Source organism: Rattus norvegicus, chromosome 5 (genome assembly GCF_021556685.1).
Source record: "Rattus norvegicus strain SHRSP/BbbUtx chromosome 5, alternate assembly SHRSP_T2T, whole genome shotgun sequence".
NCBI lineage: Eukaryota > Metazoa > Chordata > Mammalia > Rodentia > Muridae > Rattus > Rattus norvegicus.
Window position 1 is genome coordinate 11254784 of NC_141538.1, and position 15035 is coordinate 11269818.

General features: G+C 45.0%; 1 protein-coding gene across 10 annotated transcripts in view; it reads left to right on the plus strand.

The window, feature by feature from the left end:
* Ncoa2 (nuclear receptor coactivator 2) overlaps positions 1-15035 on the plus strand; it is a 236340-nt gene that overhangs the window by 155434 nt on the left and 65871 nt on the right. For all 10 annotated transcript variants that reach the window (NM_031822.3, XM_087551360.1, XM_087551367.1 and 7 more), the window contains 1 exon segment: positions 2740-2912. In NM_031822.3, coding sequence (NP_114010.2) covers positions 2740-2912 — 173 coding nt within the window.

Sequence of the window (15035 nt, forward strand, 5' to 3'; positions counted from 1 at the left end):
TGGCAGTTCTGCTCTCAGGAATGGCCTCATGGCAGTGTCTGTGTGTGCAGAAATCCAGAGGTGTGAGCTTACTCATTTGCATTTTGCACTCTTGCTTAGATTCATAAAAGGGCAGGAAAATTTTGCAGAGAACATTTTAAGATGGTCTGTGGCCTGGAACACAGTGCAACTGTGACAAACAATGAGGTTGATATTTTTAAAGGCCTCCTAAAATACTGGGGCACAGAGCCAGTTGTGGTAGTGTACCCTGAAGTCTGAGGCAGGAGGAATTTAAGACCAAGCTGGGCTGTATAGGACTTAGAGACCAGCCTAGCCTACATATATAATTAGATACTATCCCAAAAGATGTTATGAGAGAGAAAGGGCAAAGTTCAAAAGATGTTTATGGGCTGCTTTGCCCTTTATATTGAAAAAAGAGTTTGGAGAGGAGGAAGCATCTGCAGTTGTGTTGTGGGGTAACCAGGAAACCGGGATTGTTGCTACCTGCCTTGGTGGGTTAGAACCGGTGCACAAAGGAAACAAAGATGGAGGAGAGTTTGCTTTTCTGTTGCTGTGATGAGACACCACAACCAAAGCAGCTTCAGAAAGTGAGAGCTCATTTTGGCTTACAATTCCAAAGATGCGAGACCATCATGGCAGGGAGGCAGAGCAGCAAACAGAAGGTGTGGCTGAAGCAGCAGGAAGTAGAGAACAGACAGACACAGTTAGTGGCTCTCAAAGCCCACCCCCAGTGACATACTTCCTCCAGCAAGGCCACACCTCCTCAGCCTCTGCCTACTGTGCTGTGGAATGACTGAAGCCTTGGAGGCTTTTCTCATTTAAACCACCACAAAGAGAGGGCTTTTCCCATACTTTTGATATTTTCAAGCCTGTAAATGTTGTTGTTGTTGTTGTTGTTTTGGGTTTTTTTGGTTTTGCTTTTTTGTCTTCCCAGATAGGGTTTCTCTTTGTAGCTCTTGCTGTCTCTTAGACCAGGCTGGCTTCAAACTCACGTAAAGGTGCACCTGCCTCTACCTCCCAATTGCCCAGATTAAAGGTGTGGGCTACCTCGCCCAGCACCTATAAATGATTTTTTTTTAATTCTTTTTTTTTTTCTTTCTTTTTTCTTTTTTTTTTCCGGAGCTGGGGACTGAACCCAGGGCCTTGCGCTTGCTAGGCAAGCGCTCTACCGCTGAGCTAAATTCCCAACCCCCTATAAATGATTTTTAAAGTTAAATAAAAACACTGCTTCTAGATTATGTGATTAAAAAAATATTAGGAAACGGGGACTGTGCATTAGAAAAAGTTACCAAGAGAAGTGGAGAAAGGTCGGAAAACCCACGGTTTAGGCTTTTCTTGCAGCACTGATCACCGGCCTATCTAACTCCCGTCTCCACACCCAGCCCTGCTACCTTTTGGCCCTCAGGTTCCCAAGGTCCACTTCTTGGTCCTCTCCACCTGCTGCTGAGTGCAAGATTTCCCTTCATGCTCTAGGGCCCCTGGCTGAGCAGTCTCTCTCCAGGGGCCCAGTTGTGGCAAGGAGGGAATCCCTTCCTTGTGGCCTCTCATGAGTCTTGTAACTCAGTCTCCTTTCTCACTGACTTGTCATTTCTCCCGGTCTAAGTGTAAAACAGTGTTGGGGGGAGGTTGGGATGGGGGTGGGGGTGGGGAGGGTTGCACAGGGTCTGGGCTCCTAGAAGACCTTCTCTCAGCCTCCTCCTATCACTTTAATAAGGGAGAACACACGCAGAAGTGAGGACTAGAAGACACAGAACCTCCTCCCTGCCCTGCTGTAGTTCACTGGGCCAATGAATAAAAGTACAGAAAATTAAATACAAAAAATTGAATAATTCAGCTTCTTCCCCTGTTTTGGCATCATTTAATGAACTTCTGTGTATGAGCAAATAATTATATTATTTTCAACAGGAAATTTGGAGTTTTGTTATTTTATCATTTGTATGTGAGAAGATTTTTGCCAGTTTTTATATTTTTCTCCACTCATTGAAATTCAGTTGAACTCTGACCATTTGTCTGTAATTTGCCTGTCACTGGGGTGGACAGCTAACACAGAGCCCTGGGTCACTTGCACTTTTAGCTTGGGACTTTTTACCTTACCTGATTGGATCACAAATATTCTAAGGAAATCTTCAGGAATTATAAATATAAAATAAAAATCTAAAGATCTTATAAAGATTTGTTTTATTACCATTTTTTGATTACCAAAATAAAACAGAAAAGGGATTGAAACTCATGTTCCAATTAAAATCACCTAACTTTAACTCACCCTTTCAAACTTACCTTAAGTAGAAGCTGACTTTTCTTTTTGACATAACTCCTTACTGATTCTTTCAAGCCCTTCTTTGTGCGACAGTGAGGTCAGCGCTCACCCCTGCAAAGCTCTGTCTTAGGCACAGTGCCCCTTGCTACAGTGAGGCTGGAGATGAGCACATCCAGGAAGTAATCCCACAAAGGACAAAAGAGAATCACAGACTCGTCAGGATTTGAATGTTTGAAAACATGCGACCAACTACTGTCCCGGTCTTAAGTCCCTTATTGAGGAGGCCGCTTGTCTTCTGTGCTCACTTTTTTTTTTTTTCCCTTTTCTTTTTTTCCCCCGGAGCTGGGGACCGAACCCAGGGCCTTGCGCTTCCTAGGCAAGCGCTCTACCACTGAGCTAAATCCCCAACCCCTTCTGTGCTCACTTTTAAAGGAGTTCAGCAGTTGCTTTCAGATAAATAATAATGCCACATTCCTTCTTAGCCCCAAAAGGAGCACGGAGAAACGTAACCGCGAGCAGGAAAATAAGTACATAGAGGAACTCGCAGAGCTGATCTTTGCAAACTTTAATGATATCGACAACTTCAACTTCAAACCTGACAAATGTGCCATCTTAAAAGAAACTGTGAAACAGATCCGCCAGATCAAAGAGCAAGGTAAGAGGGCGGAGTGGGTCTGCGCTTGCGCGCGTCGAGTCCTCGAATCTGTTTCTTACCCCTAGATTATTGATGAAATGATGTCACATTACCAGATGAATGCAAGTATCACTTGCAGGAGTTACAAACAGGTTTTGTATAAAACCTAGCCATTTCCTCAAGACCAAGGAGATGGAGGCAAACCGCTGATTGATCTTTTCATCTGGTGAACCCCCCAGGTCCCCAGAGTTTCGGCTGGCATAATTACAAGTGAGGGGCTACTCTTCCAAGTAACCCCTGAAGGAGCAGGCAGAGGACATCCCCTGTTCAGTTAGCAAACTGGCCACGCTCTGGATTAACTTTCACACCCTGAATGATGGGGTCTTCAAAGGCTCTAATTGCCAGTAAAGATGCCTTTGTGAAATCAAAGATGTCATGTGATATGGTTTACCCCCACCCCATCCCCATCCTCGGAAATCATTTTAAGTTTCCCTCTTGATATTTTTGCCTACAGAAAACAAATTAAGAAAATAATATTTTTAAAAACATATTTGACTTTGTAGTGCCAAAACCAACCCGAGGCGTGTATGGGCAAGGCTCTGTCGCTTGGGGCCGGCGCATGCTCTGAAGTGTCCACATGGGGGTGGGCTGGCGCATGCTCTGAAGTGTCCACACGTGGGGCCGGCGCATGCTCTGAAGTGTCCACACGCTGCCTGCCTTCAGGGCCACGGATGATTATCTCCTGAAATACTTCTGATGAATCCTGCAATTTATATTTTTTTAAAATTGCCTTTTATATAATAGTTGAAAAACCAATTTCAGGAAAATAATATTTTTGTCTTTCTAGATCTTAGAGCCTCAAACTCTGTTTCCTCCAATGAATCATAAAATTTTACCCCTTAGCATCTAAGAACTTAAAAAATAAACAAAGAACATAAGCATTTCTAATATCAACCCATCCTCAAAAATGTCTTTAGTTTATCCATCAAAACTGTCTTACTGTAGATTTCAACAGCCAAGGAGTTTCTTTTCCCAGTGCCCATTAACCTCCCTCCCCCTGCCCCTTCGGGGTTTAATGGGTGCCTTTAATCTCGTCTTGCTAGGTTCTTTCTTTTTGATGTTAGCAGATGGATCAAACAATATTCCTAGAACTCGTAGAATTGCTACTTCAAGTGTACGGAGTGCAACGGAGTGTTTTTATCATAGTAGAAAATGTTAACCTGCTGGTTCAGGTCTCCAAGAAATTTGAATGGTTCCATTTTATGAGCATTTCTTGTTACAAGTTTTATGTTTAAAACAGTCATACACATATCTTCAACTACAATGAAGGTCTTGCACAACCTTGGTAAATCCCCCTTCCAAGCAGAAAACACGTTAAGATGTGTGGCTCTGGGCCTGTGCCATGCTTCTTTGCAGGGTTAATCATCAGGCACACACTACAGCCAGCCAGAAGCAGCGATAGAAACACCCTGCCATCTCACATTCCCAAAGCAGGACACGGCAATTTGAAAGGCAGTGGGTTTGGAAAAGAGAAGCAAAAGTTACACGTCAGATACACAAAAGTTAGTACCATGAACAGAAATATGCTTTTAAGTTCTCAAGTAATCTAATGCTTTAAGAATATTTCTACTTGAACAATTTTTAGTAATCACATCAAACAGAAGAGAGGATGCCCAGTGTCACGAAAGGGTCCTCTGAATCTGTGCAGTAGTCGTTTTTCCTCTCTGCAGTGACCACAAGTGCACAGTGGCTGAAGATGACCAGCCCACCTTTCCTCAGGCCAGAGAACTCTCTGGATGGAGCTGTTGAAGCCAAATAGCCAGCCAAGGCTCTAAAGTATCACAGAAGTCGAGGCCTTTCCTCTTGCTGTGTCTCCTCTGTCCTGAACTGCCCCCCACCAGTCAGCATAAAGAAAAGCCACCACCACCTCTGCACCATTCCCAGGCCTGCCTTGTATCTTAGTTGATCACACTGCCAGCCGAAATAAAATGGCTTGAGTTGTTGAGAAGAAAATGTCCACTGTAGACACTAAACTGTGTCTTTGGCTCAGAGAAGTCTAAAGACTACAGTGAATCCAGGAGAGCAGGGCTCATCTTAGAGGGCTGCTCCCAGCTGTGCACATCAGCTGTGCGCATCATGGACTTTGTCCCACACCTCTCTAAGCACCTTGTAAATTGAGGGAAATAGAAAGGAATGTTAAAAATGGAATATGCTTCAGGAAATTACCAGGTGTTTAAATTAATAACCATTGTTTCCAACACAAAACTTTATGAGGCTCACCTGTATTCAATGCTGTTCTCTGGCCAAATACTTGGGAGGCCGGGGCAGGAGGATCACCACAAGTTCAACGTCAAGCCTGGCTTACATGTATCCTAGGCTGGTCAGAGCTATATAATAAAACCCTGTCTGGAAGAAACAAACATGTAGGAGTAGACACCAGAGGCAGGCAGCCTGCAGGAATAAATAAAGCAGGGCCCTGAGATCAAAGGTTCAAGGCTAGTAATGTGATCACTGTTCCATTGAGAAGTCATTTGCCTTGATGGTTTTCTGTGGCCACGTTCATGCAGCTTTAGTGGTTTTTCTCTTTAACAAAGTTTGGAACTGGGTGATGAGCCCTCCTGTTCTGAGTGAATTCAGACAGTTTTCAGTAGCAGGTAATGCTTCCTCTTGGCTGCGTGCCTTGTCATGTACTTAGGTTTGATTCTCTACTTAATAACTCCAAACATGGAAAGCAGCAGTTTTACTGTTTTCCCCTCTTCCAGATGGGAAATCTGAGATAGGGGGCAGTTACATGGGGTGGAGTCCAGGCTCCCTGGCCTCAGAGCCAGCACAACAACCGGTACTAAGCACGACGCTTCTTTGTACTCTACTGTGGTGATGGCTAGAGCCTCTGCCTTCCTCCATAACTCAGAGTCGTGGGAAGCAGCAAATACCCACTTGCCTTAATTGGGGAACCGCTGTTGCTAGATTCCACAGAACACTAAGTCAAAGGAGAAATTCAGGTCTGTGCTTTTGGATTCTGTGTCCAATTTCATTCCATTTAGCAGAAAACAAATATTCAGTTTATGTTAAAAACTGTAATCAAAGTGTAAAAAAGTTGGCGGGTAGAGGGAGTTTTATAATTAACATTTCTGCTGTCCTGTTTAAAGTAATGTCTCCTGTTACTCTAAAGTAGTATCATACTGTCTTTTTTTTTTTTAATTAAAGTGAGTTTATCAATTTAAAGTGAGTTTGAAAATGATATTAGTGTGCGGGCTTGGTAGTATAAGCAGGTAAGCCCAGCCTGTGGCAGAAGGACCAGCCGTCCATGCATTCATAAGGGATTTGAGGCCAGCCTGGGCTATGTGAGACCATATCTTTAAAGAAAAGAATCACTGGAATGCATTTTGTTGCATTGCATTTGGATTTCTCAGTTTCAGACTTTTGTCTAAAGTTGAACAGAGATGACGGGCACATCAAATGTTCAAGAACACATCTCAAAGAATATGTTGATATCCATGCCATCTAAACTTTGTTAGTTATTCCAGTGATAACATATGTGGTGTTATGAATTTATCTGATAGGATAGCATCACAGAGTGAAGAAGGATCTGGAAGTGGGAAGGGCAGTAGGTTGGTGGAGCCAGCAAACTTCAGCCCAGTGTAGTGGTGAGGTCTTTAATCCCAGCACTCTCTAGCCAAAGGCCAGTGGATGTCTAAGTTTGAGGCCAGCCTGGTCCATGTAGTAATTTCTAGGATAAGTAAGGCTCTGTCTCAAAAATTTTTTAATTATGCAAGTCATTCATTAAGCAGAGCAGTCATTAGTAACCATATGGATGTGGAAGCTGGCACAAGAAGCAAAGGTTAAAAAAAAATGAGAGGCTATGCCTCTGCCTACGTGGCTGACATCCTGTCTAGTGGTGACTACTATACCCTTCTCCCGACCCTGAGGTGTGTGTGGCATAGTTAAAGTCCACTGTGGGGAAAGTATCCCTGCCACAGGACTGGGACACTCAGTGTGTGATTGGGGGGGCAGCGGCTGGCTGTCGCTCTAAACTGAACAGTAAGGAGAGGATTGCTATTTTGTTTCCACCATCCTAGCTCTAGGTAGCTGGCACATGAATACACACAACCTGTCAGGCAGCACAGCAGTCACTCATGAGTCAGCAGGTACATTTGTGGATATGGTAGAACCATTGGTTCCTCTTGTCTTACCAAGTCCATACTGTTTGATTAGCTGTCATCAGCGGGTCACTGCAGTACAAGAATTCAGTAGAAGCGTTCTCTGAGAGTCAAGTGGCTGCGTGTTTACAGTGAGAGTTGTATATGCTGTTCTCATCTGTAAATTATGTGTGTACTACTCACCTTTTGCTAGTGTAATATGTCATAAACATTGTGTTGCACCCCACACACTCAGTAAGCATTTGGCAGTCTGTCACTGAGAGGGAAAGGTGAGTGAATCTAAGTGGAAACTATGAACTAACAGAATTTCTTAAAGCTTGAGGGAAGTAGTGATGGAAATGGCCCAACTGTAGCACATCCAAACACGGTGCACAGCTTAGCTTCCTTCTTGTCCACTCTCTCACGCTCCTACTAAGTGCACAAGGCTCGTGGGTAGGAGTTTGGTTAGGCACAGCTGTCACCACGCAGCACGAGCACCGTGGCTGATGGCAAAGCCCTTCCACAGTGGGCTTATATCCATGTGATGAGTAAGGGGCAGTGTCTGCCAGAAGGGCTGGGTCCGAAGACGCACCACACAAGCACCTGGAGGTGCTCATCCTAAGGTAGAGCTCAGTGCTTTGGATCGCCTGTCAGACATGACAGGTACCTCAGTATCTAGAGAATGGTGGAGACTACAATGTCATGTACCCTTAACTTTCGTTTTAAACAGAAATCCCTTTTATACTATACACAGTCTAAATCTCAATTGTTAGCTTTTTGTAGCCTGCTGACTCTTAAAAATACTGGTGATCTATAAGTGGTCAAAGTCAGCCAGCAACAAATATTGTATAAATAGACCTGCTTATAGCCAAATCTAATTGATTGCATAGATTGAAATCATCAATATATCCACCCATTAAGAGTAGACTCTGAAAAATGGCTCAATGGTTAAGAGCACTGACTGCTCTTCCAGAGGTCCTGAGTTCAATTCCCAGTAACCACATGGTGGCTCACAAACATCTGTATTGAGATCCGATGCCCTCTTCTGGTGTGTCTGAAGACAGCTACAGTGTAAATGAATAAGTCTTTTTTAAATAAAGTAAGGACTTTATTTAAAATCCAGTGATTCTGTTCTCTTTAATAGACCTCATGCAGCTTTGTTAACATCTGGGGGTCTTTATTTCATACTCTACTAGGAGGGGATAATGACGCCCGTTCATAGAGCCCTTGTGAAAGGGAGGCTTGTAAAGTCTTACCTCATGCTTGGCACAGTGCATGATGTCGTTGGCAGTAATTTCATTCCTACAATGCCTCTGACATCTCTCCTGGAGGTGTCTTCTGGTAAACCTATATTTTCTTTCAAAGGCCTCCATAGATAAGGAAACAAATCATTCTTATGTCTTCTATATGTTATTATTTTAAGCCTTAATATTCATTTCATGTTTTGTTTTAATTCAGAAATGAGTATACCGGGGTGTTCGATCCGAGCTAGAAATCAGACTGTCCACTTGGTGCCATGGCCTTCACTTTTCCCCAGCAGCTCTCCCTGCTCCCAGATCGCCCTGCCCTCCAGGGTGCCTGGCTCACAGCCATGCGATTGCTTCAGGAAGGTCTAGGGGGTTGGCAGTTTTCACTCAGCACAGAAGAGCATCTGGCCCCTTGCTGTGGTCCTATCTCAGAAAACAGCCAACTCTTGCTCCTTCAGAAACGTGACGAATGTCGGCAGGGTGTCCCAGCACTCAGTCGCTAATGGAGATGGAGTGTGCCCATGTGCTGCACACCTCTCACACTCACAGACTGATGCCCGTGTTGTTAATGAAGCCTCTGCATGTGCTGCACACCTCTCACACTCACAGACTGATGCCCGTGCTGTTAATGAAGCCTCTGCATGTGCTGCACACCTCTCACACTCACAGACTGATGCCCGTGCTGTTAATGAAGCCTCTGCATGTGCTGCACACCTCTCACACTCACAGACTGATGCCCGTGCTGTTAATGAAGCCTCTGCATGTGCTGCACACCTCTCACACTCACAGACTGATGCCCGTGCTGTTAATGAAGCCTCTGCACTTCAGAGCCGGGACAAGAAAAATCCTTGTCCTCTTTTCTTCCTAAGAAACCCTCTTCCCGTTGTTTTATTTCTTAAGTACATGGAAGGCTTATCTTAGTTTGAGAGCTTTTAGGTAAGGAGGATTTAGGTCATGCTGTGTACCCTAATGCTTTAGGATTTGAAAACTCTGTCACATAAGCTCAATCAGGTGTCAGTTGGCTCCAGCAGACTCCCTTGTTTCCATCTTACCTTGTACTAGTGCAAAAAGAAGTTAATTCTCTCTCTCTCTCTCTCTCTCTCTCTCTCACACACACACACACACACACACACACACACACACACACACACACACACACCCCTCTTGCAATCACTCATTCCATAAATTTTTATTGAGTAAATGCTGGGAAGGGATGCTACTCACTGAGGGAAGTCCCATAATACAGAGCTGTCGGACCATCGGGAACTGGAAATGATAAAGTTCGAGCAGCCTTTCAGGACAAGTCTGAGCTGAGCCTTATGTCACGCAAAGGCTTCAGTAAGTAGGAAAGTATAAGCGTGGTGTAGGAAGAGGCAGCATAAACACAGCAGAGAGGAAGCTAAGCAGGGCTCAGGTATGCACAGTGGCATACAGTAAAGCAATTTACTATTGACAGTAGTGTGTGAGACTGGGTGGGGAGGTCAGAACTGGGCTTCTGTCTTTAGCAGAAGTGACTGGAGGTTACCTCCCATGCTCTCCAGACTCTATATGGAGTCCACTAAGCATGGGCAGTGGATAGGGATATATGGATGCATGACTAAGAAAACTAGCAAGCCATAAATGTGTAATTTACCTATAACAAGAAATAATGAGGGGCTGGGGATTTAGCTCAGTGGTAGAGCGCTTACCTAGGAAGCGCAAGGCCCTGGGTTCGGTCCCCAGCTCCGAAAAAAAGAACCAAAAAAAAAAAAAAAAAAAAAAAAAGAAATAATGAATGCTGTTTTAATAAGATAATCTTTTGAGACATAATTGGTAGCTCACCAGGCAACTTCGAAAGCTAGGACAAGAGAATAGAGCTTTTAAGACCAACCTGGGCCCTATAACAAGACCCTGGCTTAATAATGTTACAGTTAACAACCACAGTAACAACTGGTTTAGTATATGTTCCTAACGTGACGAGAAGTTAGAGGAATGAGGCAAATATTGTAGGGTCAGAAATGGCAGACGGGAGCGTCAGACCCTCAAGAACAGGCCGACAGTAGCCGGACAGAGGTGAGGACAGCAGGCTCCTATAGAAATTCATACCCCAACATTTACACATTGGACATCTTATATTTTAACTAAGGAAACGAGCCTTCACAGGACCAAGAGCTTTTCCTCCTATTGATGCCAGATAAGGCCATCCTCTGCTACATAAGTGGCTGGAGCCATGGGTTCTCATTGGTTGGTAGTTTAGTCCTTGGGAGCTCTGGTCGGGTCTGGTTGGTTGATATTGTTGTTCTTCCTATGGGGTTGCAAACCTCTTCAGCTCTAGTCTTTTCTCTAACTCTTCCATTGGGGTCCCCTTGTTCAGTCCAATGGTTGGCTGCAAGCATCCTCATCTGTATCAGCAGGGCTCTGGCAGAGCCTGAGGAGACACCCATATCAGGCTCCTGTCATCAAGCATTTCTGGGCATCAGAGATGAATATTTATATTTTAAGGACCTAATTTACACAAAATCTGGACGTGGTCAGGCAGGGAGGTAGTAAGTTTGAGGCAAGCTTGGCCAACATAGCCAGGCTCTGCCTTATAAATAAATAGATAAATAAATATAGGTTTCCATTTGATTTTGTTTGCTTGTTTGTTAGTTTGAGACTGGTATCACCTTGTAGCCATGACAGGCCTGGAACTTACTGTGTAGACCAGGCTGGCCCTCAACTCATCTACTTCAGGAGTGCTAGAATTAAAAGTGTGCACTACCACACCAGGTTTAAGATGCTGTCTTTCCAGAAATAGGCTATTTTAGATATGAGATATGAGCCCCAGTACTCCCTGTCTTGAGTCACATTTGCTTACAGGTTTCTTGGACCATGGAGGTGTTGACTGCATAAGAACTGTATTACTTAATACTTACTAATGATCCACTCACCTGAGAATTGATCCTAATTTGACCTTCTTCTTATAATAAATATATGTAATGTAACAGTGACCAATTTAAACTGCAGATCAGTGGCAGTAAATTCACACTGTGGTGTGATCATTAGCAGGACTTCCCTTCAGTGAAGTTGCTACTCTACGACTGTAGGTGCCTCTGGTAAGTGCATTAAAAGTTGCTCGACTCTCTGTGACAGATTTATTTCATTTAGCATGAAGTCCGTGAGTTTTGTGTGTGCTATAACAATTGTACTGGTCATAAAGAGTCAGAATTATCCATTTGTAGTGTCACTTAGAAAATGTCTTTGTGAACGTCTTTGCTGAGTGTCAGTGGGATGGGGCTGTCACTATCGCAGGCTTGGAGTCTGGTAGGAGCAAAACCTGCTCATGTGGAAGTAAATGAACCTGCAGAGAGAGAGAGAGAGAGAGAGAGAGAGAGAGAGAGAGAGAGAGAGAGAGAGAGAGAGAGAGAGAGAGAGATCTGTCTGCCTGTGTCTCCTGTGCACTGGGATTAAAGTCACTTACAGACCGTTCACTTTATACCTCATACCTCTCCCAGTAGGCAAATTAGGCAGGTGCTCTTTGGCCTCTTAGCCAGAAATGAAAATGTGAGCCACAGCCCAGGACAGTAAGGTCTAAACACACACACACACACACACACACACACACACACACACACACACACACACACACACACTTAAAAGAAAATGCTTTATGGAATGAGATATAAACATTTTGTTTTGTTTTTCTTTTCTATTTTTTTCCTTTTGGCCTGGTAGGTTCTTCATGGATGCAGTTAGCTAATAAAAAAGTAAGGAGATCTTGCAGTTTGACTAGGACCAAGAGCAGCCAGGCAGTTCTCGGGCCTTTGATGGTGGCCTCCCACTGGCCCCTCTGTGTTTTCTCATTACCACGTTCCCTGCAGAAGGAAGTTCCGCTCACACTTACTTACTGTTAAGTGACTCCGACCTGGTGCTGCCTCCCATCCTCGCTCAGCACCCCAGAGCCTCCAGTGTCTTCCTGATCTTTGCACCTGCAGCTCCCCCTGCCCTGCAACCTTCCGTCTGGTAGGCCTGCCTCTATTGAGGCAGCTTCCTCTTCCTCTTTTGCTGTGATCTTGTATGTCCTCCAGCTCTGCCTTCTCCGTCTTCCTGTCCCCACTCTCCCTGAATCAGTGCTGTCTGCTCATCTCTTCCACCTGTGCCCATCATTGCTCGTATCAAGCCTCTGTCCTTGACCCCTTCCACACTGGTGTCACTGCACTGTCCAGACTCCAGGTCCACAGGGATGCCCGTAGACACTAAACCCCCACTAAACTACCTGGCCAGTGTTCTGCCTGCCTGGTGGAGCTTTGAGCACCTGCTTTGTGCAGAGCCTGGCTCAGTGGCTATGTTAACAGTTCCATGTTCAGTGCTCTAAGATGTCTGTCCTATTAACTTTGTCTGCTTCTGCTTCTATGATCCATCCCTTTCCCAGCCAGCATCTGCACACCCTACGAGTAGAATAAGCTATGTGACCACTGGGGGACTTCAGTGAGGCTCCCTGTCTGTGGAACAGTAAAATGTCTTCTGATGCCATTCAAGGCCTTCCCATCTGCCCTAGCATATTTGGGGGTGATCTTCTGCTCGTCCTGTCTGACCACTCTATTTCTAAGGCAATCTTCAAACCTTCATGAGTGCTGAGCCTATAGCTACACAGCTTGAGTGCCACTGTTGATACATTTCATTTTGGCTTGTGATAGTCTAAGCTGAAAAGAAAACTCTACCAAGTAACTCCTTTTCACCCTAAGCTCAGGAGAGATCACAGCTTACTAATTTTTAGTGTTCTTTCCCTCTGCCTTTCTCACACACAGGAGCTATTCAGTGCTTAGAGAAAATGTTCAAAGAACAAGAAGTTCAATGTTTCCGTCCTTGTAAAGAAGCTCTGAGTAGATGGGGCTAGCAGCACTAACATCATGATTCCATTGTTGGTTTGAACTACCATCCCGTGGCATTGTAGGGAATGACCGGAAGCTGTGCTATAACTTGCTTCCTTAAACATGGCAGCTTCTCTTGTATTCTCACTCAGATATAGGTGTAGGCTTCAGGAACACAAAGAGAAACAGAGCAAGACACCTCCAGACATTCACGGTCTGCCTCACACAGTCTCTGTGGGAACTTGCTTCCCATCCTCTGCCCCAGATTGCAAGCTTGCCATAGGGTGTAGCCTGGGTCTACACCTACAGTAAAGGACATAGATTCATAGCCGAGCAGTAAGTGGGAGGCAGGCAGGCAGGCAGGCAGGCAGGAGGATAAGGAAGGAAGAAGAAATAGAAATGTTTTTTAACCAGAAAGAGTGTGTGGGAGTCTGCCATGTAGGTAATGTTGAAATAAACTCTCAGCCTAAGAACCAGAATTCTTTGTAGCCAAGGCTACTTAAGATTTACTTATTTTATCTTTGTGTGTGTGTCTTTCTTCTACATATATGTCTGTCTGCTGTCTGGGTAGATGATACCCAGGGAGGTCAGAAGAGGGCATCGGATCCTCTGGAACCGTAATTGAATTCAGATCCCCTACGTCTCTCCAGCTCTTATGATGTATTTAGCAATAGTAGACTGCTGTAGACTTCTTCATGCAGGTCTTTGTTCCCATTTTCTTCCTCTAGGAAACCTGGTGGGCTCTCTACTCAGTAACATGTTACCTCCATCTGCCATGTTCCTTCAGGCTTGGTGTTGTCCTGGGTGTTGTTAATGATGCAGATACCCAGAAACACTAGGCCAGATGAGACCTCAAACCGACAGATGACAAAGTAGAATTGACCACAGGGCCCTCCGATGCACTCCAGCAAGAATTGGGGCCATGTTTGAGGCTTTTCCTGTTTGCTTGTGTAAGGAGAGGGAATCATGTCCCACAGGTTGACTCCAAAATCAGCCAAACACAAGATTCATTTGGGTTAGTTAGTTCTGTGTGAATAGAAGTAGTTTTACTTACAGTAATATAAGAGGTATTGAGAACAGATTCTGATGACGCTTCCAGGTTTTCTGTAGTTTCACCCATGTCTCCATCTCATCTCCATGGACACATGGGTCTGAGGCTGCAGAGGCTGAGGAGGGTTCCTTCCAGGAGCACCTCAGAACAGGGTGGAGCACGGGAGCACCTCAGAACAGGGTGGAGCACGGGAGCACCTCAGAACAGGGTGGAGCACAGCACCTCAGAACAGGGTGGAACACGGGAGCACCTCAGAACAGGGTGGAGCACGGGAGCACCTCAGAACAGGGTGGAGCACAGGAGCACCTCAGAACAGGGTGGAGCACGGGAGCACCTCAGAACAGGGTGGAGCACGGGAGCACCTCAGAACAGAGTGGAGCACGGGAGCACCTCAGAACAGGGTGGAGCACGGGAGCACCTCAGAACAGGGTGGAGCACGGGAGCACCTCAGAACAGGGTGGAACACGAGAGCACCTCAGAACAGGGTGGAACACGAGAGCACCTCAGAACAGGGTGGAACACCTGTAGCCCATTTCCGAGTGATCTTCCCATTTGCAGTTCTTTTCTCTTTCCTTTTCTTTTCCTTGTCGTTTTTAGTTTTAGAAGATAGGGTTTCTCTATGTAGCCCAGGCTGGCCTTGAAATCTCAGAGATCTTTCTCTGCCTCCTGAGTGCTGAGATTAAAGGTGTGTGCAGCCGCCTGCTGGCCCCATCTGCATTTCTAACAGGTGCCTTTAATTTCTGATGAGTGTCTAGTAAATAAGGCAAGGTTAACCTGTGCCTGCCGATGCTACATTGCTGATTGGTGGGAAGGGTCTCTTACATCGCGTCACCCTCTGAGTACTTTTGCTTTGTCTTCAAAGCATTCTAAAGCATTCT